At 39.1% G+C, this 22,074-nt stretch overlaps 1 protein-coding gene and 1 pseudogene across 3 annotated transcripts in view; one reads left to right on the top strand and one right to left on the bottom strand.

Moving 5' to 3' along the window:
• The window catches only part of ILDR1 (immunoglobulin like domain containing receptor 1), a 294,614-nt gene that overhangs the window by 26,759 nt on the left and 245,781 nt on the right, over positions 1-22,074 (top strand). For all 3 annotated transcript variants that reach the window (XM_045037011.1, XM_045037009.1, XM_045037010.1), the window contains exon 2: positions 10,100-10,291. In XM_045037011.1, the coding sequence (XP_044892946.1) occupies positions 10,147-10,291 (145 nt within the window). In that variant the 5' untranslated portion in view covers positions 10,100-10,146. The remainder of the gene's footprint in view (positions 1-10,099; positions 10,292-22,074) is intronic.
• Positions 9,537-10,093, bottom strand: LOC111562230 (annotated as a pseudogene).

Below are 22,074 nucleotides of genomic sequence, written 5' to 3'. Positions count from 1 at the left end.
CATCACCAAAAAGAAAACCCGGGGCGCCTTGGTGGTTCAGTTGGTTAAGCGACTCTTGATTTCGGCTCAGTTCCTGATCTTACAGTTTGTGAGATCAAGCTCCATATCAGGTTCTGCACTGATAATGCAGAGTATTGGGATTATCTCTCCCTCTCTCTCTGCCCCTTCCCTGCTTGCATGTTCTCTCTCTCTCTATCAGAATAAAGAAATAAACATTAAAAAAAAGAAAAGAAAAGAAAAACCTACCGTTGGGGCTTACGCTATACCATTTTAACCTTTCCAGTCTTCCTTTTCCTTTGCATGGATCCAGCCACCCTGGGAAAGAAGAGAGGGCAGAGTTAAGCTTTAAAACGTCTCTTATTTTACATTCATTGATATTTGGAAAATCCATATTTTTATCAAGGGCTTTCTAAAGACTGAAATAGACTATTAGCAATACAAACCTTACACTAAACTCAGTAAATGAGGTCTTGGTGTAATTCTTCTGAGAGGCTAGAAAACTCTAACTTCAAGGCTCATTGCACAGAAACCCAGGGGCAATGTTGCTAGGAACTACTCTAATACACTGGCGGTTATGATTTCACAAGGTCTCTCAAATTCACCCTCCCTTGCTGTTTCCCGGGTACCACTCCAGCCAAGCTTTCATCACACCCTTACCACATTATTGCTGACACTTCCTGGTTGGATCCTCCCCTTCTAGCACCTTCTGAAAGCCAAACTCTTTCTCATACACTTAAAAAAATGTTGCTCCATCTTGGGAACTTCCCATCATTTATCAAGAGCATTCTAAATTCTTAAGAATAGCACGCGAGTACTCAGGGTTATTCCTGAGCCAGCCTTCTCTTTCAGAACTTCCTTGCAGCTGGGTCTTCTTCATGTCTCTCATACCTCTTCCTCATTCTCATTTTCACCTCCATGCTCTTGCTTGTCCAGTGCCCCTTGACAGGGATGTTCTTCTTCTTCTCCATCAGTTTACATTCACTACTACTTCGAAACCACGCCACACAGAGCCTTTGTGGTTCCCCCCTCGTTCTTGGTTTGCATTGGATATTCCTGTTACCTCACTTACTGTGGTTATGTTCCACTTATCCTCTCCATGATCTGATTGTAATCTCTTCCATGACAGAGACTGCTGTCTTGGCTGTTACCCAGCGTATCTCCTAGACTGTCAAACAGAGCAGCTGCCCCACAAATGGGTGAGCAAGTCCATAGGTCTCACCACTTTCTTATTGGGAAAAGGGGGCTGCTGGTCACTGTAGACTTCTGGAGTCCTTGAAGGTTGCTGGCTGAATATGTCTTGTTCAAGTTCTCTGCTTTGCAAGAAAGGAAACTGAGGATCACTTTGGATTCACAGTGCTTGTTAATCACAGGACTGACACTAAATTTAACTACCAGTTTGAATGGCCTTTTCTTAAGAATCCCATATAAAGAAAAACCCAGTCAACCGCGTGGCTGGCGGGTTTTAACACCTTCTGATGTCCATCTGCCTATTCATGTCTCTCTAATGATAGAACACAATTTCACATATGCAAGAATGGTAAGGGTAACATTTTCCTTTTCTTTTCCATTTTTCCTTTTCTTTATACAGATAAGCTGGGCTTATATTTTCCAGATAAGTTGAAAAATATTTTCTGTTTTTTCATACAAAATAGCTGTGCTCCAGAGAGACGAGCAGTTTACTGGCAAGAAAAGCAGGGCACCCCTGCCAATGTTGGGTAGCCAAAGCCTTGGCAGCCTCTGTCTTGGGCAGCAACTGAGGACAAGCCAGGGAGCTGGCCAGAATTGAGAGACCTGTGAAACAATTAAAGTGGGGTTTGGCAAGCAAAGAGAGCCCTTATTTGGCCTTCATTATATTTCTTTACATATGTGGCATTTTTTAAAAAGATTATTTATTTATTTTGGGGGGGGGGGGAGAGAGAGAGACAGAGAGACAGAGAGACAGAGAGACAGAGAGACAGGCGAACAGAGGATCCAAAGTGGGCTCTGTGCTGACAGCATTGGGCCCAATGTGGGGCTTGAACTCACGACCCATGAGATCTTGAGCTAAATGAAGGTCAGACGCTTAACCGACTAGACTACCCAGGTGCCGCCACATATCTAGGTTTAAATATAATTCACACAACCCTAATCACAACCTTTAACATTGTGTCTTGAACTGATTATCTATTTTTTACCTTGCAATATGTTTAAAAGGATTTGAATCAGCATGCCTAGGTGCTTCAAACACAGCAACAATATGACCAAATGTAGTGGAGGCTATTGGGAATGGAGGGGAGAAGGGAAATAAGAGTAAGAAGAAAAAAATTGAAGCCGAGGTGAAGTTATTACACTAAATGCTGGCTTTTCTAAGGTAGGGTTAGTTGCCAGAGGCAAGTTACAGATTTGGATTTTAAGGTCCTTGGAGCCAAAGCAAAGAGGGAAATAAAATTAGGTCAATAATTCATGGAGAAGAAAAAATGAAACAAACTAGTTTCTTTTGATAAGCACAGCTATTCCCTGATAGACATTTCTTCCATGGTCCCACAAAGAGGAGATATGTAAAGCAGTGACAGAGCTGTCTTCAACACATCCCTATGGTAAATGCAAGTTCCAGAAGACTTAGATATCCTGTTTTCTATATACTGGCTAGTCCAGAAAAAGCAGTTTCAAGTAGCATGATCAGCATGAAAATTCCTTGAGTTACTTAATTCAAAGATAACATCTAAAGTATCTAGAATACTAGATTCATTGGATCTCTTGTAGATATCCTTCCATAAACGTTTCTTACAGATGGGCAGCCAGGAGGTAAAGGTTATACCCCTTTGGGCTTCAGATTCTCTGCACTGCTGGCCAAGGGCTGGTCCAGATGTTTTGACAGTTTGATCAGTCATTCATCTGATATGTTCTTATAAATTAGTTGTTTGGCAGTCTGTATGCCTGGTCTGAATTTAGGCTTAAGGCCTAGTAGTTTGATCTAAGCTGGTACAGTTACGAGGCTTCTAGGTTACACAATTCCAGGGATGTTATTCACAGCATATTCTTTAAAAAAAAAAAATTTTTTTTTAACATTTACTTATTTTTGAAAGATGGAGACAGAGTGTGAGCAGGGGAGGGGTAGAGAGAGGGAGACACAGAATCTGAAGCAGGCTCCAGGCTCTGAGCTGTCAGCACAGTGCATGATGCGGAGCTCGAACCCACAAACAGAGAGATCACGACCTGAGCCAAAGTCAGCCACTTAACCGACTGAGCCACCCAGGTGCCCCTATTCATACTATCTTCTAAAATGGAGCTCACCGTTTGCAGGATGTTTTTACTAAGGATACTTTCTTATTTTCAGTAAAAATGTGCATAAAGGGGGAGAAGGCTTTTATGGGATGAATTTAAATTCACCCACGTTTTCAAAGGAGGGCTCACTGGAGGTAGAAAGCCTAGCAAGTAATACAATGGGTTTTCAAGTTAGAGATGGCTGGGTTCAAGAATGTGGACATGTGACTTCACCTTTTTGAGGACCAGTTTCATTGTCTGTGAAATGTAGCAACAACAACCACTTCACAGGGCTGTGAGGATTAAATAGAAAATGTATGTAGAGTATTTCACTCAGTGTCTGGCATATGCATAATGTTCTATAAATGGAAGCTAGTTGCATTTTCATTTCCAGATATCCTAGCAACCATCCTTACATTTTGCATCCTCAGCTGCATCTTGAAGGATTTAGAAATATAAAAAGAGATGAAGGAAAGAAAACAGATTAGAAGAATGCATTTGTATTTTTGGATTAACTTTTAATATTTGAGGTTAATGAGATTAAAAAGTCTCATCATTATAACCAAACCAGGCTGGGTACCTAAGTATTTTTTTCTTCTTTTTTTCCTTATGTAAAGTGGGTCCTTAGTGGAGATATTGGGTGAGTAATGCTGGATGGTCTCTTGATTGCAGGGTCTACTTCTGATGACTCCCTCCATCTTCTGGTTCTTATCTTTCTGTGTCCCATGACTTGGTCCTCCCGTTTCCCAAGTCAGAAAGATGGGTGTCACCCTCCACTTTCTTTGCTCACTCTCAGCCCCCTTATCAAGTACTCACCACCTCCTGTCAGTTACAATGGACTCCATCTACTGCTTTCCACTGGGATTGCACCACCCTCATTCAGGCCTTGATTATGTCTCTCTTGAATAATTGCAGTGGCTTCCCCTGTCTCCTCCTTTGACTGTGCTTCTCTTAACACATGCTCTCCCCTCTTTGCTTATGCTCCATTCTTACACAACAGCCAAATATGTTTTCCAAAAAGCAAATGTGGGGCACCTGGGTGACACAGTCAGCTAAGCGTCTGATTTCGACTCTGGTCATAATCTCAAGGTTTGTAAATTTCATCCCATGTCAGGGTCTCTGCTTTTAGTGCAGAGTCTGCTTGGGATCCTGTGTCCTCCTCTCTCTCTGCCCCTGCCCTGTGTGCACATTTGTTCTCTCTCTGTCTCTCTCTCAAAAATAAACATTAACAAAAAAAAAAAGCAAATCTGAATATATTGTTTCCTTAGTTAAAATCCTTTGATAGCATTTTATTGTTCTCAGGATATAATTCTCACTCTTTAACATGGCTTATAAGAACTTTAAATTTTTTTAAAAAGTTTATTTACTTGAGAGAGAGAGAGAGAGCGAGAGAGAGAGCGAGAGCACGAATGAGAGAGAGGGACAGAGGAAGAGAGAAAGAGCATCCCAAGCAGGCTCCATGCTCAGTATGGAAACACGTGGGGCTCGATCCCATGACCCTGGGATCATGACCTGCGATGAAATCAAGAGTTAGAGGTTTAACCTACTGAGACATCCAGGTGCCCCTTATAAGACCTTTCTGGGGCGCCTGGGTGGCTCACTCGGTTAAGCGCCAACTTCGGCTCAGGTCATGATCTCGTGGTTCGTGAGTTCAAGCCCCGCTTTAGGCTTTGTGCTGCCAGCTCAGAGCCTGAAGCCTGCTTCGGATTCTGTGTCTCCCTCTCTCTCCGCTCCTTCCCCACTTGCGCTCTGTCTCTCAAAAATGAAATAAACATTAAAAAAAAAATTTTTTTTTTAAAGGACCTTTCTGATTTGGTTCTTGCAAAATTCTCCTAGGGTGCCTTATTCTTTGCTTCTTTGCTCATGCCTTCTCTATGCTTCCATTTGCCTGATTCCTCTTTATCAGGCCTGTTATGGACTAAATTATGTATCTCCCCATTCATATGTTGAAGCTCTAATTTCTAGTACCTCAGAATATGACTGTATTGAAAGATAGGGCCTTTAAAGATGTGATTAAGTTAAAATGAGGTCACTAGGGTGGGCCCTAACCCGATATGCCTGGTGTCCTTTCAAGAAAAGGAAATTAGGACACAAATATACAGGCCATGGAAAGACAAAGAGAAGATGACCATAGAAAAGTCAAGGCGGGAGGCCTCAGTAGAAAGCAACCCTGCTGACACCTTGATCTCAGATTTCTAGCCTCCAAAATTGTGAGAAAACAAATTTCTGTGGGTTAAGGCACCCAGTCTGTGGGTACCTTTGTTCTGGCGGCCCTAGAAAACCAACACAAGGAAGGCCTCGCTGAAATGTTATTTCCCATCCCATCCCTCCAACCCACCTCTGACATCTGTGTGTCTCTGCTGCATACTCCTGTAGCGCTTTGTAATTTCTCTATCAGAGCTTTTACCACAGTGTTTTAGAATTGCCTGTTTTGCTTTTTCTGTTGTTTTCGATTGTTTATTTCGCTTTTGTGTGTTTGGTCTGTACTGTCTAAGCCATAAGCTTCTTAGGCAGGGACCATATCTGTTTTGCTCACAGTTTTATCCTTAGTGCCTCACACAGTGTTTTACACATTCCAGGCATTCAGTAAATAGTTGAATACAGGGGGCGAATGAATTGAGGATGATTAAAATCCTGGAGGTTAAACTAATGTTAATTGAAGGTCACCTAGAGCTAGAGACTCAGGATGTAATTTTGACTGTCAGAGTTGCTTAAAAGAACATTAACTAGGTTACAGTTCTCAGCACAAAGATAGCAACCATCCTCCTTCTACCATTCTAGTTACAAAGCAATACTCAAAACAAACAGAAGATAGCAGAAGATGACATCTTTGAATGAAGCAAACCACTTTAAAACTCCGAATGGAGCTTAAGATAACTGATTCAGATATACGAAGAAAAGCAGAGTGGCTGTAGGTTGAAATCAGGCCCTGATTCAGTAATGATGGGCGGGTTCTTACCCTTCATTATTCTTCCCCAGGCATGACTGGGTCAAGTTCCATTCCTCCTTCTAAGTACCATTGTTCTGCCTCATCTAATCTGCAAGCCTGTATGAGTAGGTGCGCCTGTCAGACAGCCAGAGCAGAGCCTGGAGACAAAGGGTGGAGTCAGGAGTTATGAAGTCCAGGACAAGTAGTCAGACCAGAATTTTACCCAATCAGTTCTTGATGACTCGCTTAACCTGTGAACCAGGGCATTGGAAGCCTGTATGACATATTCAAGTTACTTCCTGGTTCTGTAGTCAACTGTGGTGAGGCAGTACCCTTACACTACAATCTCTTCTTTGGATCAGCAACTAGTGTACACATGATTTGCAAAATGCTTTTACTAAGCATATTATTATCTGAGAATTAAAAAAAAAAAACCAAGATAGTATATTTTCTATGGGATAGCCGAGAAATTTAATTATTGCAAAACATTTCTTTGGTGAGCAAGGAAACCTAACCAGGGCTGAGATGATCTCAGCAGATGTTTCTTTTCTTTCTTATTCTTGTTGTTGAAGATCTCTGCTCTCATTTATGTTTAAAAATCCTTTTGCTGAGGTATAGCATGTAGATGGGGCACAAATAAGAAGCTCAGTCAATGCTTTTTGTCTTTCAAATAACATTATTTCTCTGATTATGAAAACAATATATACACAGTGTAGAGATGTTTTAAAATATGGAAAGAAAATAATTATCATTAATAATTCTCCTAATACCATCACACAGGGATCCTTTTTAACATCTAGGTGAGGAACTTTCCAGCCTTTTTCTATAGGCTGTATTCAAATATGTACTTTATAAAGTTGTAATTGCATAGCTTATCTGGGTTTATTATTTTTACTGTGAATATTTTCCTATATCATCACATATTTTATAATTTGACATTTAACAGCTGCATAGAATTTTACCCTGTGATCTTACTCTATTTAAATAATTCTCTATTGGGGCGCCTGGGTGGCACAGTCGGTTAAGCGTCCGACTTCAGCCAGGTCACGATCTTGCGGTCCGTGAGTTGGAGCCCCGCGTCAGGCTCTGTGCTGACAGCTCAGAGCCTGGAGCCTGTTTCAGATTCTGTGTCTCCCTCTCTCTCTGCCCCTCCCCTGTTCATGCTCTGTCTCTCTCTGTCTCAAAAATAAATAAACGTTAAAAAAGGCACTCCCCATCCCAATTCTTTAAAAAAAATAATAATAATTCTCTATTACTGAACATTTAGGTTGTTTCCAATTTTTTGCTAAAATAAATAATGCTGCCTAAACATTGTTCTGTATAAAGTCCTGCCCACATATATGATAAATCGATAAATGATTAGAGGATGTTGCTATTCCCAATTTCCTTGGCGAAGATGATCAGATGTCCTGATTTTGTGGGTCAGTGTTAGTTTATATTTTCAGGTCCCTGGATCCTTGGTATTAAGGAAACATAGGCCACAGTAGAGGGAAATACTCAATTGAGGAAAGTGCGGTTAGAAGTAAAAGTCAGTTTACCAACCTATTTCAGTAAGGATGACAATAATAGACAGAATTATTTAAGAAAGATATCTGAGAACCTAGGTAAATACCAACAAATAAAAGTGGGGCCAGATAATATTTCAGGTATTTACCTATATTTTTACTCTTCTGCTTTTCCCTTGCCCATTCAAGCTAGTGGTCACCCTCTGCTCATCCTCAAAGGACAGATGTTGCATGTTAGAAAGCAGATGTAGTTTGAAAGACTTTCTGGTTCTAAGAGGTTAAATTCTAGAATAGAGAGTGGGTAGACAAGCTGTCTGTCTGAAATTGTAATGAGACTTGAAAAATATTGTCCTGACTAAGAGGAAGGGAAGTGGTGAATGAACAGAGATTTTGAGGGGGGGTTGGAACAAAGGAGGATGGTAGAAAAAACCTTAAAAAAGAAATAGCTTCAAAGTGTATCTAGGTGTATGAGTCCTAGGCAGCCTTGCAAAGATTCCGCTGCCTGGGATGTCAGGCAGGAGCAGAGGGGCATGCTGACTGGAATGGTGGGCATCTGCACTGTAAATTGGGTGCACTTGAGAGTTGGAACCAGATTGTGACTCCTATTCCCCATCTTTGGCACTACATAAGTTTCTGGAACAATGGCACCCAGAGTGAGTGAGGGAAAAGAATTAAGTCAAAGAATTAAGACTGTTTCCCTGTGAGATGAGAGCTCAAAACAGAAGCAGAAATTTAGAAAATCATTATATTCCTTTAATACTTGTGCTTATGGATTGAGATTTATACCCACTATAATTTCTATATTTTCTGTAGAAATTAATAAAATTTTCAAAAATTCTTACAAGAATACTAATGGGAAGAGTTATGTGACAGAGTTGCAGGATATAATCCGTGCAAATTCTGATAGTATCATGGAGTTATTTAAAAATATCTTCACACTGTTTCAAAGGGACGAAGTAGTGATTTGGGCATTTTAAGAATTAGTTTATAATATTTAGAAATTTTAAAATTTGCTTTAGAACTTTAAAAGTATACTTTTTTATATTAATTTTCAGTGCAGGTTAACGATGTCACATGTTTTACAATTTAGTGAAATCAAATAGAGGCTTATCAGAGTCCCTAATGTTCTGGCTTAATCTAAGAGTTAACTTTGTAGTATTTAGAGCAAGAGATATTTTCTCTGGCTATCCTGCAAAAATCACATTTCTCATTACTGGATTTGTGATAAGGATTGGACAGAGAATACTGCAGGCTATACTATCTGGTGAATTCTCAGTGGGCACCTTCACTTTCAAGCTTTTTCACCTGATTTGGTTGGCCAACTAACTGTCAGGGAACTTTAATTATTTAAACATAAGTTACCTAATGCTTTATAGGGAGGAGATCTAGAAGCGAGACAGAAATAGCCGTGGATAAATATGAGAGTTAGAGAGACAGACAAATAGAATGGATAACTGCTTTTCTAGGGAGCTCTGAATTCAGTCCCAGATCTTCTTTGGTATCTAAGCGGCCTGGGGTAAGGCCCCTGATTCCTCATGAGCCCCAAGGGTGATAATAGTCTCTAGTGACTTCCCAGGTGGGACAGGTTCACGAGAGATGATGTGACTGAATGCTGCAAGGGCCCTGGCTCACTGTGCTCACTCAATGTTCCCAGCACTGCCCACCCCTCCCCCCCACACACCCCGCCTACCTCCTCTTTTCTGCTGAGGCTCCCTAACAGAGAAATACTTTTATATGGAGAAAGGTCATTTTATAATCCCCGTCTCTTTCCAGAAAAAGTGTGCTGTTTTTTGTTGTTATTTTTCATTTTTAATTTTTTTAAGTGGCAGAAAGATACCCTTTATTGAGCCTCTCCAGTCCTAGTTCTCTTTCTCCTACACAGTCTTGGTTTTCCTGAGATGTCCAGTCCCCTGTTTAGCAATGAGACCCACTTTGCAGCCAGCAGGGGTATTTTTGAAGATGGTATCAGGTTTGACAATGTGCCGGTGGTTGCCACCTCCAAAGGGATGCTCCACAGAGTTCATGGCCTCACCCCGCAGCCGTGCTCAGAAATTTCTCTTTGCCTTATACTTGTGGTAGGCACAGTAACCGAGCTTGTCAGTGCAGTCCCCTCTGGCCACCACGCCGACCACAGCTTTGTTGGCTGAAGAGATGACCTTCTTGGAGCCTAAGCGCAGCTTCATTTGGGTCTCATTGGTCTTGGGGTTGCGGTAGGTGATGACGGCGTCGTTCTTGGAGGTTCTGGCCAGCTTGCCTCTGTCATCAGCTTCTCCTCCAGGCAACATATGATGGTGCTCTCGGGAATGGTGTCCATTGCGAGCACATGGCCAGTGCTGAGCTGGGCCTTCTTGCCGCAGTACGCGAACTAGCCAACGTGGATGCCCTAAGCCGTGAAGAACAGCTCTGTTTCTTATACTCGTAGGGATCGCTGAGGACACACTTGGCAAGGAGTGTGCCACAACCCAGAGCATGGATGACATCCTTCCTGATGCCCTTGATGTAACTGTGTGGCTCAGCAAAGTAGGTGCGCAGCAGGGTCCCTGCGCAGCAGGGACCACTGTTATCCTCCAGAAGTTTCAACGCTGCTCTTCATCATGTATGGATTTAAAAGCAGGTAACTTCTTTCTCTCCTTCTCTACAGTTTGAAGATATTTTGCGCAGACTGACCATAACTTAGGATTCCCTATGTTTTATTCTTGGAGCTAGTGTAACCAGTTATATGGTTATCGAGTTGATCATATCTAGGCTCATGGTCTTAGGTGGACAGGGAAGAAGGACAAATACAGGGATTCTTATTCCCTCTCATACTTTGGATCCTGACCATGTGGAAGAATGGACTGAGGAAGTCAAGTCGAGGTCTTACCTGGAACTGGCTGTTCCACAAAGTAAGTGTTAGGTTAGCTAGTAGAGTTCATGGAAAACTGATGTTCTTTACCAGCAGAAAGGGGAAGTGAGGTTTTTGGAGGGCTTTCCAACTTGGAATTTTCCAGTCTAAGCAGCTGTAAGGCAGTGATGTTCAGGTGTGAGAAGACAAGTCTGGGAATCACTTTGTAGTAAGAGGAGGAGAAGGACATACAAAGTTTGAAAACCCATATGTGTATATGTGTTTGAAAGACCAAACATAACTACTTTAAATAATATAGCTTTCATAAGAGAGGTGGTCTTTTTAATTCTTATTTAATGAGTATGTGAGTAAATAAAGTTTGAGAAACTGCTTTAGGCTGTAAAAGAAGGTGCCAGAGATGTAAACCAAGTTTAACCCCAGAGTTAGCTAAGTAGGGAATGAATAGCAGCTTAATTAGCAGAGACATAGAGAGCCAGACCTGAGAGACCATCCAACCCAGCAGTTGCCGAACTATAGCCCTAAGAGCCAAATCCAGGCTGGCTGCTGCATTAATTTTTTTTTTTTATTTGAGAGAGAGAGAGAGAGAGAGAGAGAGAGAGAGAGAGAGAGAGAGAGAGAGAGATAGGTGCAGAGACAGAATCTCAAGCAGGTTCCACACCCAGCATGGAACCCATGCAGGGCTTGATCTCTCGAATCTGAGTTCATGACCTGAGATGAGATCAAGAGTCAGATGCTTAACTGAGCCACCCAGGCGCCCCAGGCAGGCTGCTGATTTTTAAATGACTTACTAGCTAATAATGGTTTTTATGTTCTTAAATGGTTGAAAAAAAATCAAAAGAAGAATAATATTTCATGACATGTGGAAACTATGTGAAATTAAAATCTCAGTGTCCCTAAAGTTTTATTGGAACCCAGCAATGCTTATTCATGTATTCTCATTTGCTGCTTTCATGGTGCAGGGACAGAGTTGAGTAGTTATGACAATTTATGGCCCAGGAAGCTTAAAACATTTATTATCTGACACTTTACAGTTTCAGGTACACAGCATAATGATTCAACAATTTTATACATTATTTAGTGCTCATTAGGATAAGTGTACTCTTGATGTCGTTTATTTCACTCCTCCCCAGCCCCCCCCCCCACTTTCTCTCTGGAAACCATCAGTTTGTTTTCCATATTTAAAAGCTTTTGTTTGTCTCCTTTTATCTTTGTTCATTTGTTTCTTAAATTCCATATATGAATCATGTGATATTTGTCTAGAAATCGTATATTTGTCTTTCTTTGAGTTATTTCCTTTAGCACAATACCCTCTAGATCCATCCATGTTGTTGCAAATAGTAAGACCTCATTTTTTTTTTATGGCTGAGTTATAATACTCTTTTGTGTGAGTGTGTGTGTGTGTGTGTGTGTGTGTGTGTGTGTGTGTGTGTGTATGTGTATGTATCACCTCATCTTCATTCATTCATGGATGGTTGGACATTGGGTTGCTTCCATATATCTTGGCTATTGTAAATAATGCTGCAGTAAACATAGGGGTGCATATCTTTTTGAATTAGTGTTTTCATTTTCTTTGGGTAAATACCCAGTAGTGGAATTGTGGAATTATTGGATCATATGGTAATTCTATTTTTAATTTTTTGAGGAACCTCCATACTGTTTTCCACAGTGGCCATACCAGTTCGTATTCCCCACCAGCAGTGCACAAGGGTTTCTTTTTCTCTACATCCTCACCAACTTGATATTTCTTGTGTTTCTGATTTTCGCCATTCTGACAGGTGTAAGGTGATATTTTATTGTGGTTTTGATTTGCATTTCCCTGATGAATAGTGATGTTGAGCATCTTTCCATGTGTCTGTTGGCCATCTGTCTGTCTTCTTTGGAGAAATGTTTATTCATGTCCTCTGCTCATTTTAATCATATTATTTGGTTTTTTTGGGTGTTCAGTTGTATAAGTTCTTTTATATATTTTGTATATTAATCCCTTATCAGATTTCTCATTTGCAAATATCTTCTCTCATTCAGTAGTTTGCCTTTTTGTTTTCTTAATGGTTTCCTTTGCTGTGCAAAAGCTTTTTATTTTGGTCTAGTCCCAATAGTTTAATTTTACTTTTGTTTGTTTCCCTTGCCTGAGGAGACATATCTAGAAAAATGTTTCTGTTGACAATATCAAACCCATGTGTCTTTCTAAACATTTTATGGCTTAGTGTCTTGCATTTAGGTCTTTAATTCATTTTGAGTTTATTTTTGTGTAAGAAAGTCGTCCAGTTTCATTCTTTTGCATGCAGCTATCCAGTTTTTCCAGCATCATTTGTTGAAGAGACCATTGTTTCCCTATTGTATATTCTTGCCTCCTTCATTCATAGATTAATTGACCGTAAGTATGGGTTTATTTCTGGGCTCTCAATTCCGTTCTGTTGATTTATGTGCCTGTTGTTGTGTCAGTACCATGATGTTTTTTGGTTATTACAACTTGTAGTATATCTTGAAATCTGGGATTGTGATACATCCAGCTTTGTTCTTCTTTCTCAAGATTTCTTTGGCTGTTTGGGGTCTTTTGTGGTTCCATACAGATTTTAGTATTATTTGTTCCAGTTCTGTGAAAAATGTTGCATTAAATATGTAGATTGCTTTGGTTAGTATTGACATTTTAACAATATTGCTTCTTCTAATCTGTGAGCATCATATATCTTTCCATTTATTTGTGTCATTTTCAATTTCCTTCATCAGTGTTACATAGTTTTCAGAGTACAGGTCTTTTAGTTCCTTGGTTAAATTTATCCCTAAGTATTTTATTATTTTTGGTGCAATTTTAAATGGGTTTATTTTCTTATTATGTTTTGCTGCTATGTTTACTAGAAAGCTTCTTAATTTCAAGGTGGAATGGCCTTTTTGTTTTTGATTTTGCCATTAATGTCTAGTTTTATTACATTGTGATTATCTTCAATCTCTTTTTAGATAGTACCCTTCTCTTTCTCCATTGATATATTGAAGAAACTAGGTCATTTATCTTATGATGTTCCATATCTTGGATTTGGCTGCTTGCTTCCTCATATTGTCATTTAACCCATTTTTTTTTTTTAAATTCATGTTTCTGTAAATTGCTGGTTACACCTCAGTCTTGATTAGATTCAAGTTTAGTGTTTTATGCAGTAATACTTCATGGGGATGCTATATACTTCCTATTGCAACAGATCATGAAGCATGTAATGTCTTGTTCCACTTCAGTGATACAGATATTATTCATCAGGTTTAGGTGAGTAAGCTTGACCCTCCATTATAACCTTCACTATCAACCTTTTGTGTAATGGTTTTAGCATCCATTGATACTGTACCCTTGACCTATTATTTCATTAGGTATAGCAAAATGATGATTTTCCTGTCATTCTTTTTGCTGGTTTTGGTTGTTGTGGTTCTATTAAAAATGAAGCTATTTACTTTTAATAGCTTTATTGAGGTATAATTGATGTATAATAAAATGTACATATTTGAAGCATAAAATTTAATTAGTTTTGACATGTTTATATGCCACTTATGACTATATAATACATTATTAAATATTATATGTTAATAACTACATGTTTTCTATGAAGAATTTGTCACCATCAGCTATTTGATTATCCTAAAATACAGTTAGTTCATATAGGGAAAGTCAAGCGAAATGCTTGATTCTTTCCATTAATTTATCAGTTAACAGATAATGAGTTGATGCCCTGGAAGCTTCCATTGGTAACAATTAAAGTTTTTTTTTCCAACACTTTTTTTTGGGGGGGGTGGAAGGTAATATTATGAAGCATGCATTTTTATACATTTGAAATGTTTCAGTCAATTACAGTCACTATCTTTTTATTCATGTTCATGTTGTCCCATCTTAGGCTATTGGGAGCCTCTTTGAGTTGGCTCAATATATTTTTGTACAATTTCAGTAGTCTTTGATAGCTTCTTTGCTTTTTGGCACAAAAAGATGTCATAGATTCATCTTGAATATTTTCTACCACAAACCTGGAATCAGACAATTTTCTAAAGAGTCCTGGTTCCTTTTATTGGGGAATGGTAATTAGAGCTATGAGCTGTTCTTTATGTTTTCATTTTTAGTATTCTAAAATGATATATTTGTTTATTACTAATGGTATACATTATTGAATTAATATTTTTTATATTAATTGTTTAAGTTAATAGTGTTTAGGTTTGTTTTTTAAATATCAGAACTAAGTAATAATCTATGGCTATTTAAAGTAACTTTATTATATCTTGCCTATTTACTCATGTAGTCAGATTTTACTTACCACAAAAACTATTTATAAAAGGGCACTGGAGGGGCACCTTGTTGGCTCAGTTGGTTAAGTGTCTGACTGTTGATCTTGGCTCAGGCCATGATCTCAGTTCATGAGATTGAGCACTGTGTCAGGCTCTGTGCTGACAGCATGGAGGTTGCTTAGGATTCTCTCTTTCTTTCTCTGTCCTTCCCCGGCTTGTGCTCGGGTGCCTGTGTGTGTGTGTGCGTGTGTGCTCTCTCTTTCTCTCTCTCAAAATGAATAAATAAACTTAAAAGAGCACTGGGACAACAAGTTGGGAAACCTGGGGACTCAGGCTCACTTTATAGGTGGTATGAACTTGAGGGAACCACCAGCTCTCTCTTTTAAGTTTCTTTTATTTTTTTAAAAAAATTTTTCAATGTTTTTAAATTTATTTTTGAGAGAGAGAGAGAGACAGAGAGAGAGCAGGGGAGAGGCAGAGAGATGGAAACACAGAATTTTAAGCAGACTCCAGACTCTGAGCTGTCAGCACAGAGCCTGAAATGGCATTCGAGCTCATTAACTGAGAGATCATGACCTGAGCCAAAGTCGCCACTTAACCAACTAAGCCACCCAGGCAGGACCCCTCTCTTTTAAGTTTCTGACTCCTCTATACCTAGGCAGGGATAGAGGCATTGGCCTATCTCTGTGGACAGCTGATAGCTGTATATGCTATTTGCTGTATCACCCATTTGTTGGGCATCAACAATCAGTCTATCCAGATAAGTGAAGGCAGCCAAGAGAGAATGATAAGAATGGCCAGATAAGTTTGAGACGTTTGTTCCTTTTCACCTTTCAGATCAAAGAGAGAGGGAGGGGGAGGAGTGAAACAGCAAACCATAGCCATTTCTTATAATTATTTGAAATTATATATATATAATTTATTGTCAAATTGGTTTCCATACAACACCCAGTGCTCATCCCAACAGGTGCCCTCCTCAATGCGCATCACCCACTTTCTTCTATCCCCCACCCCCCATCAACCCTCAGTTTGTTCTCAGTATTTAAGAGCCTGTTATGGTTTGCCTCCTTCCCTCTCTGTAACTTTTTTTCCCCCTTTCCCTCCCCCATGGTCTTCTGTTAAATTTCTCAGGATCCACATATGAGTGAAAACATATGGTATCTGTCTTTCTCTGCCTGACTTATTTCACTTATCATAATACTCTCCAGCCATTTCTTATTCTGAGTCTCTCAAGCCAAAGTTGTTCTGGTGGAGAAGATGTGATCGTTAAATTGGATTTGAAATTAAAATTTTACTAATACTAGAATTTTTGATAAATAAAAGTGACTGAAAAGAAAGACAGATTCTGCCCAAAATCTTAAGGGATGGGAAAGAAATTTCAGCAAAGCTTGGTCAAAGGCAGTGAGGGATGGGAGAAAAGCAAAACTATTTGAGTTCATAGCCCACTGTGTTCAGAATGTGCAATAAACTGGGTGTATTTGGTAACCATAATGGGAGAAGTTAAATTTTTCTTATGCATCAATATAAGAAACAGAGATTCTGAATAGAAAATTTAGAAGGATTTTCTGTACTTTAAACTTAGAGATTGATAATTTCCTTTACCTACTCATCTCAGGCTTTTCCTGTAATTCAGTTATTCTCTGCTAGGTGGCAGAAGATATCCTGGTTATGCCATCCAGGAGCTCAAATTCTAAAATTTTCTGCTCAGATTTCATTGTAGATTTTAGCTGTATATTTTTCAAATAAAAAATAGCAGCATTATTTGAGTATTTTAATAAAAACTTTAAGTATGCTTTAATACGAATAGGAAATGCTGATCAATCATATATATATATTTTAAATCTAAAAGGTAAACTACATAGAAGTATTTTTCACTGTATTGCTAACTAATCTTGTTCTTATCTCTAGACTGACTAGAATGCTATTTCTTAATTCCCTCTGATTTACTTTTGTAGTAATGTGTCAATAGTAAATGGCTGGCACAGTTCTGAGACTTCATGTAAACAGTATAATTCAAATTTGTTGCAGTTTCCTTCTGGTACTGGTTCTAGGATGTTGGGGTTTAGGAATAATTTTGTGTCTGTTTTTACTTGTACATAGGTTTCCATTTCTTATTTTCAGAGTTTCACTTTTATCCCTTCTATTGGCAAAATCAAGAAATGAAAATCTCTGACCTGCTGAGACCAAAAATCCCCATTCTACCAGGTTACCTTCTTCAATTAGAGGGCAGTAATTTTCCACTGATTCATAGAATGACATCACTTTTTCTTATCAGCTTTCTAACTGGAAACTCATTTAAACTACTTTACATATGAGAGTACTTATCTTGCTACATCCTAGCCACAACTCTGAGTTTCTACAAATAATTGTAGAAAGTTCTATACATTTTAAGACAAAATGTTAAGTTTCTGAGCAATAGTTCAACAAATATTTATAAACAGTTTTAAAAAATAAATCACCAGCTTTTTATTACAATGTTTCTAAACATTCAGAAAAATGTCCAATAAATATTCCTGTACCAACCACTCATATTAAATAATTAATATTTGCCACATATTTAAATACATCTTTTTTTGTGATACATTTTAAAATTGCAGATACTGTGACCATTTACCCCTAAACAGTAGAGTCACATCCCCTAAAATGAGGACATTCTCCTACATAACTCTATCATCACCCCTAAGAAAATTAACAATACTTCCTTAATTTTATCTAATAACCAGTCCATTTTCACATTTCACATTTCTCTCAAATTCAAATTTAACACATTATTTTTCGTTGCTATTTAGAATTATTATAATCTAGAAAGGCCTTTAAAATTTTTGAAAGAATAATGATACTGTTTTTAAAAAGTTTATTTGGAGAGAGAGAGAGAGAGAGAGAGAGCACCAGTGGGGGGTGGAGGCAGAGAGAGAGAGAGGGAGAGAGAGAATCCCAAGCAGGCTCTGCATTGTCAGTGTGGAGCCTGATGTGGGGCTTGAACTAATGAACCATGACATCATGACCTGAGCTGAACTCAAGAGTCAGATGCTTAACCAACTGAGCCACCCAGGTTCCCCTAATGATACTGACTTTTTGAAGAGATCAGGACAGTTGTCTTATAGAATGTCCAATATTTTGCATTTGTCTGGCTTTTCCTTATAGTGTCATTTGATTCTAAGAGAATATTGTCAAATTAATTTTATGGCAACCAGTTCCTACTACCATGTGAAAGTTTTCAGAAGTTGCAGTAGCTTAAAGCCACAAAATGTTTTTACTGACTCTTTTATAGTTCTGGAAGACTTGCAACCCGAGAATGTCAGAGCAGGAAAGCCCACCCCCACTGACACATTAGAAAAGGGGAACATACAAATCTATTGCTGCTATAACAAGTTACCACAAATACAGTGGCTTAAAACAGCACAGATTTGTTATCTTATAGTTCTGGAAGCCAGAAGTCCAAAATCAAGCTGTTAGCAAGACTGCATTCCTTTATGAAGACTAAGGGAAACTTTGTTCCTCACTTTTTCCAGCTTTTGCAGGCCATCTGCATTCTTTGGCTTATAGTCCCTTCCTTCATCTTCAAAGCCAGCAGTATAAAATCTTTAGATCTCTCTCTGGCCCTGACCTTGACTTTCCTGCTTCCCTCTTCTGCTTATAAAGACTACTGTGATTACACTGGGCCCATATGAATATAATCCAGGATACTCTTTCTATTTCAAGGTCATCTGATTAGAATCTTAGTTGCATATGCAACCTAATTCTTTCTTGCCATGTAACACAACACATTCAGAGGTTCTGGGGATTAGGACGATGATTCCATTATTCTGCCTATGACAGGAAGTGACTTGACAAGTTACTCTCAAGAGTCTTTTTTTTTTTTAATGGTTAATTTTTTTTTTTGAGAGAGAGAGACAGAGTGTGAGTGGGTGAGAGGCAGAGAGAGAGGGAGACAGAGAATCCGAAGCTGGCTCCAGGCTCTGAGCTATCAGCACAGAGCCTGATGCAGGGCTTGAACTCACGAACTGTGAGATCATGGCCTCAGCTGAAGTTGGACGCTCAACTGACTGAACCACCCAGGCCTCTTTTCAATACACTGCAACCTTATATGTTTGTTTTGCATTGGAATTGAGTAAAAGGTGATCCTATGTTGAACCCTCTTTAATAGAGTTTAATAAAAGAGGCATTGGAAGGATTTTATGACAAAATTATATTCTTATAACCATGTGGATACACAGCTGGCTTTTTTCCCACTTCCTCTTTTTGAAAAATTTTCTTTAAATTCAAGTTAGTTAACATATAGTGTATTTGTTTCAGGAGCAGAATTTAGTGATTCCTCACTTACATATAACACCCAGTGCTCATCCCAACAAGTGCCCTTTTTAATGCCCATCACACAGCTAGCTCATCGCCCCTACCCACATAGTGTTTGTGTATCTTATAAATCTGATGTCAGATCGTTTCATTTGCTAGTTTTATTTTGATAAGGAAGGTAAATGTTTTAACTATGATCGGAGAATCTAAAGGCTTAAATCTTATAATTCAACTCAACCTCTTACATTCTAATTTTCTTCTTCTGTCACTTCAAGTTAGACTGAAAGAATCCATAAACATTGGTGGCTCACACATACCTCCTTCTGGATTATGTTTAAATCAGAACTGAAGTGGATCATGCTGTCGACATGCAGACTCATGTAGTGTTAAGAGTGGTGTTGGAGTGGTGTAGGGCAACTCAGCATCCACAGGGCTCTTTGGGTGCTGACCTCTTATTCTGATAATTTAAAAATTTTTTAAATTTATTTTTGAGAAGGAGAGCAGACACAGGAGGGGGAAGGGCAGAGAGAGGGGGGACAGAGGATCTGAAGTGGGTTATGTGCTGACACTAGAGAGTCCGATGTGGGGCTCAAACTCATGAACTGTGAGATCACCACCCGAGCCTAAGTTGGACGCTCAACTGAGTGAACCACCCAGGTGCCCCTCCTATGATAATTTTTATAAGCGCTAATGCAATAGAAATTTTGTTTCTGGCTCAAATATTTTTATCAAAATTAAGAAAATCAGAGTCATTGAGGCCTCATTAAATACAGTAAAATCTGTCCTACTAGTGTTGGTGGGTTATTCTGAAATAGCAAATGAAAATTGTTGGGTATTATTGATCAGATCAGGTAGGGAAATCTAGGAAAGGGAAAATGAGGTTTTAGTTAGTAGAGTGAAATGTTTTAAGTTAGTGAATTTTGGGGAGAAGACAAAATAAGAAGGAAGAAAGTAAAGAATCTTGGGTATACAACAGTTTGTTGAGCCAAGAAAATATCTGGATTTGAACCAGGTATATTAGAGGCTTTGGTTTAAGTGTGAAATCTCTACTCTCAGCTTCCCTGATTATGAGGCCTACTCTGTAAATTAATGATACTATAATGGGAAAATCCACAACCTCCACCTTGGGGGAAGGTCTGGAAGAAGTTTGGGAGGGGCTTGTGCAGTAGACCAAGGAAGTGATTTTGAGGGCATGGTCTTGGATTCCAAGTAACAGTGACTATATAAGCTTGGGAGCTCAAGAATGTCTTGGAAACCTCAACTATGTTGAATGTCCCACCAGGGGACATTCCCCTTTGCCAGGGGAAGTAAACTAGTGTTTTTGTGTGTCCACATTAGGTCATTTATTCTGCCCAGTGGCCATTGCTATCTGGGAAGGAACCTTAAGATGATGGGAACTTAGAACTTATTCTTTGGTGTGTTCTTAGATCCTGACCAAGAGGGCCGCCTGCATGGGAAAACAGAAACTAGAGATACTGCAGGATGTTTGGGAGTGAGGAGAGTGCATCACTCACATTAAGGAATCTTCAGGAAAGAGGTCCCCAGCAATGGAAGAGGGTCTCTAAAGAATATATGAAAGTACTAATGAGCAGGAGTCATCTGTAAACGTGTGCTGGGTATCAGTCAGTATGGGTATGGGTATCCCAGTTTACTTTTTCTTCCTCTCTGTGCCCCATCCTTGGAGAGGATTGCCACATGTGTAGGGAAGCAAGGGCATAGCACCTGTGGGATAAATAAGGAAATGGCTGACCACAACCCCTTCCCTGAGTACTGGCTTCTCTGTCTGCAGGAGGCCTGAGCTGAGGGGATAGGGAAGGAGACTAAATTAAACCAAGTTTGACTGTAATAAGAAACTGGACATTTGAATTACTGATTAGGACCTCGTGTCACCTAACAGCTATCAGAAAAGTCATACCCAAGTTTTCCACTTAGGGAAAGGAGAACTCGCTCACGGAGCAGATTTAGATGGATAGGGACACAGAAATAAAGTTATTTTAGGATTATATCCCATGATTTTTGCTTCTCTGATATGATTATTACAGTTGTGAAAGTTAAAGACATAGATGTCTGGTGCCTTAATTAGGATGCTGGGGGGAGAAGGGTAGGGTCAAGAGACTGGAAAAGAGGAGAGATTGAAGGTTGCTAATAATATTCTGTTTTATATTTGGGTTAAAATTTACTTACCACATTTATATAACAAAGAAAGTGATTTTTAAAATTATTCTTTGAATGCTTTACCTTCCACATTATTTAATATTAAATATTAAATAAATCACTTAATATTGGCCAGGATGTAGGGAAATGGATTAACACTCTCCATAGCTTATCCAGTCAAGAATTCTGATGGATTTACGTCAAGACCCTACAAATGATTTTTTCTAATCTACTTCCCACTATAATCTTGGCCTTATTAGTCCTTAAATCATAGCTATAATACCTCAGGTAAGGCTGTGTTTCTTTCTCATTCCATCCCTCCCTCCCTTCCTCATTTTAATGATGTTATATAGCATTGCAAAAAAAAGAGAAGCAAACAGATGATACTATTTTCCTTCCCTATATTTTCTCTTCCTTTTCAATGAAACCTCATTCATATTATTCTGTGAGGTCACACTATTCTGTGTCCTACTATCCCCCTTAACATTACTTCTAGACTTGATTATGTGTTTTGACATAGTACACACACTTTTCATATCTGTTGTTTATGGGCTCTCCCACAATGGGATTATAGTGTAATTTCCTTAGCCATCCCCTGGATGTTGTGCATCTGGATTTTTTCTTGTTTGTATCACAGAACCTCAACAGTGTATAAGTGATCCCTTGGTGCAGTCTCCAGGCATGTGGCTCAGGTGGGTTCTCATGTAGCTGGAATATGTTGCTGCTAATTAATTTTGTTTCCTGTTGGATTATTTCCTTGGGAGTGTATACATAAAAGAGAAACTATTGGCACAGAGGCTGAGAAGGATCTGTTTAAACACTTTTAAACCTTTTGCCCAAGGACAATCCAG

Source organism: Felis catus, chromosome C2 (assembly GCF_018350175.1).
Source record: "Felis catus isolate Fca126 chromosome C2, F.catus_Fca126_mat1.0, whole genome shotgun sequence".
NCBI lineage: Eukaryota > Metazoa > Chordata > Mammalia > Carnivora > Felidae > Felis > Felis catus.
Note: the sequence above shows the minus strand (reverse complement) of the source record. Positions and strands in the feature narration are given on the sequence as shown.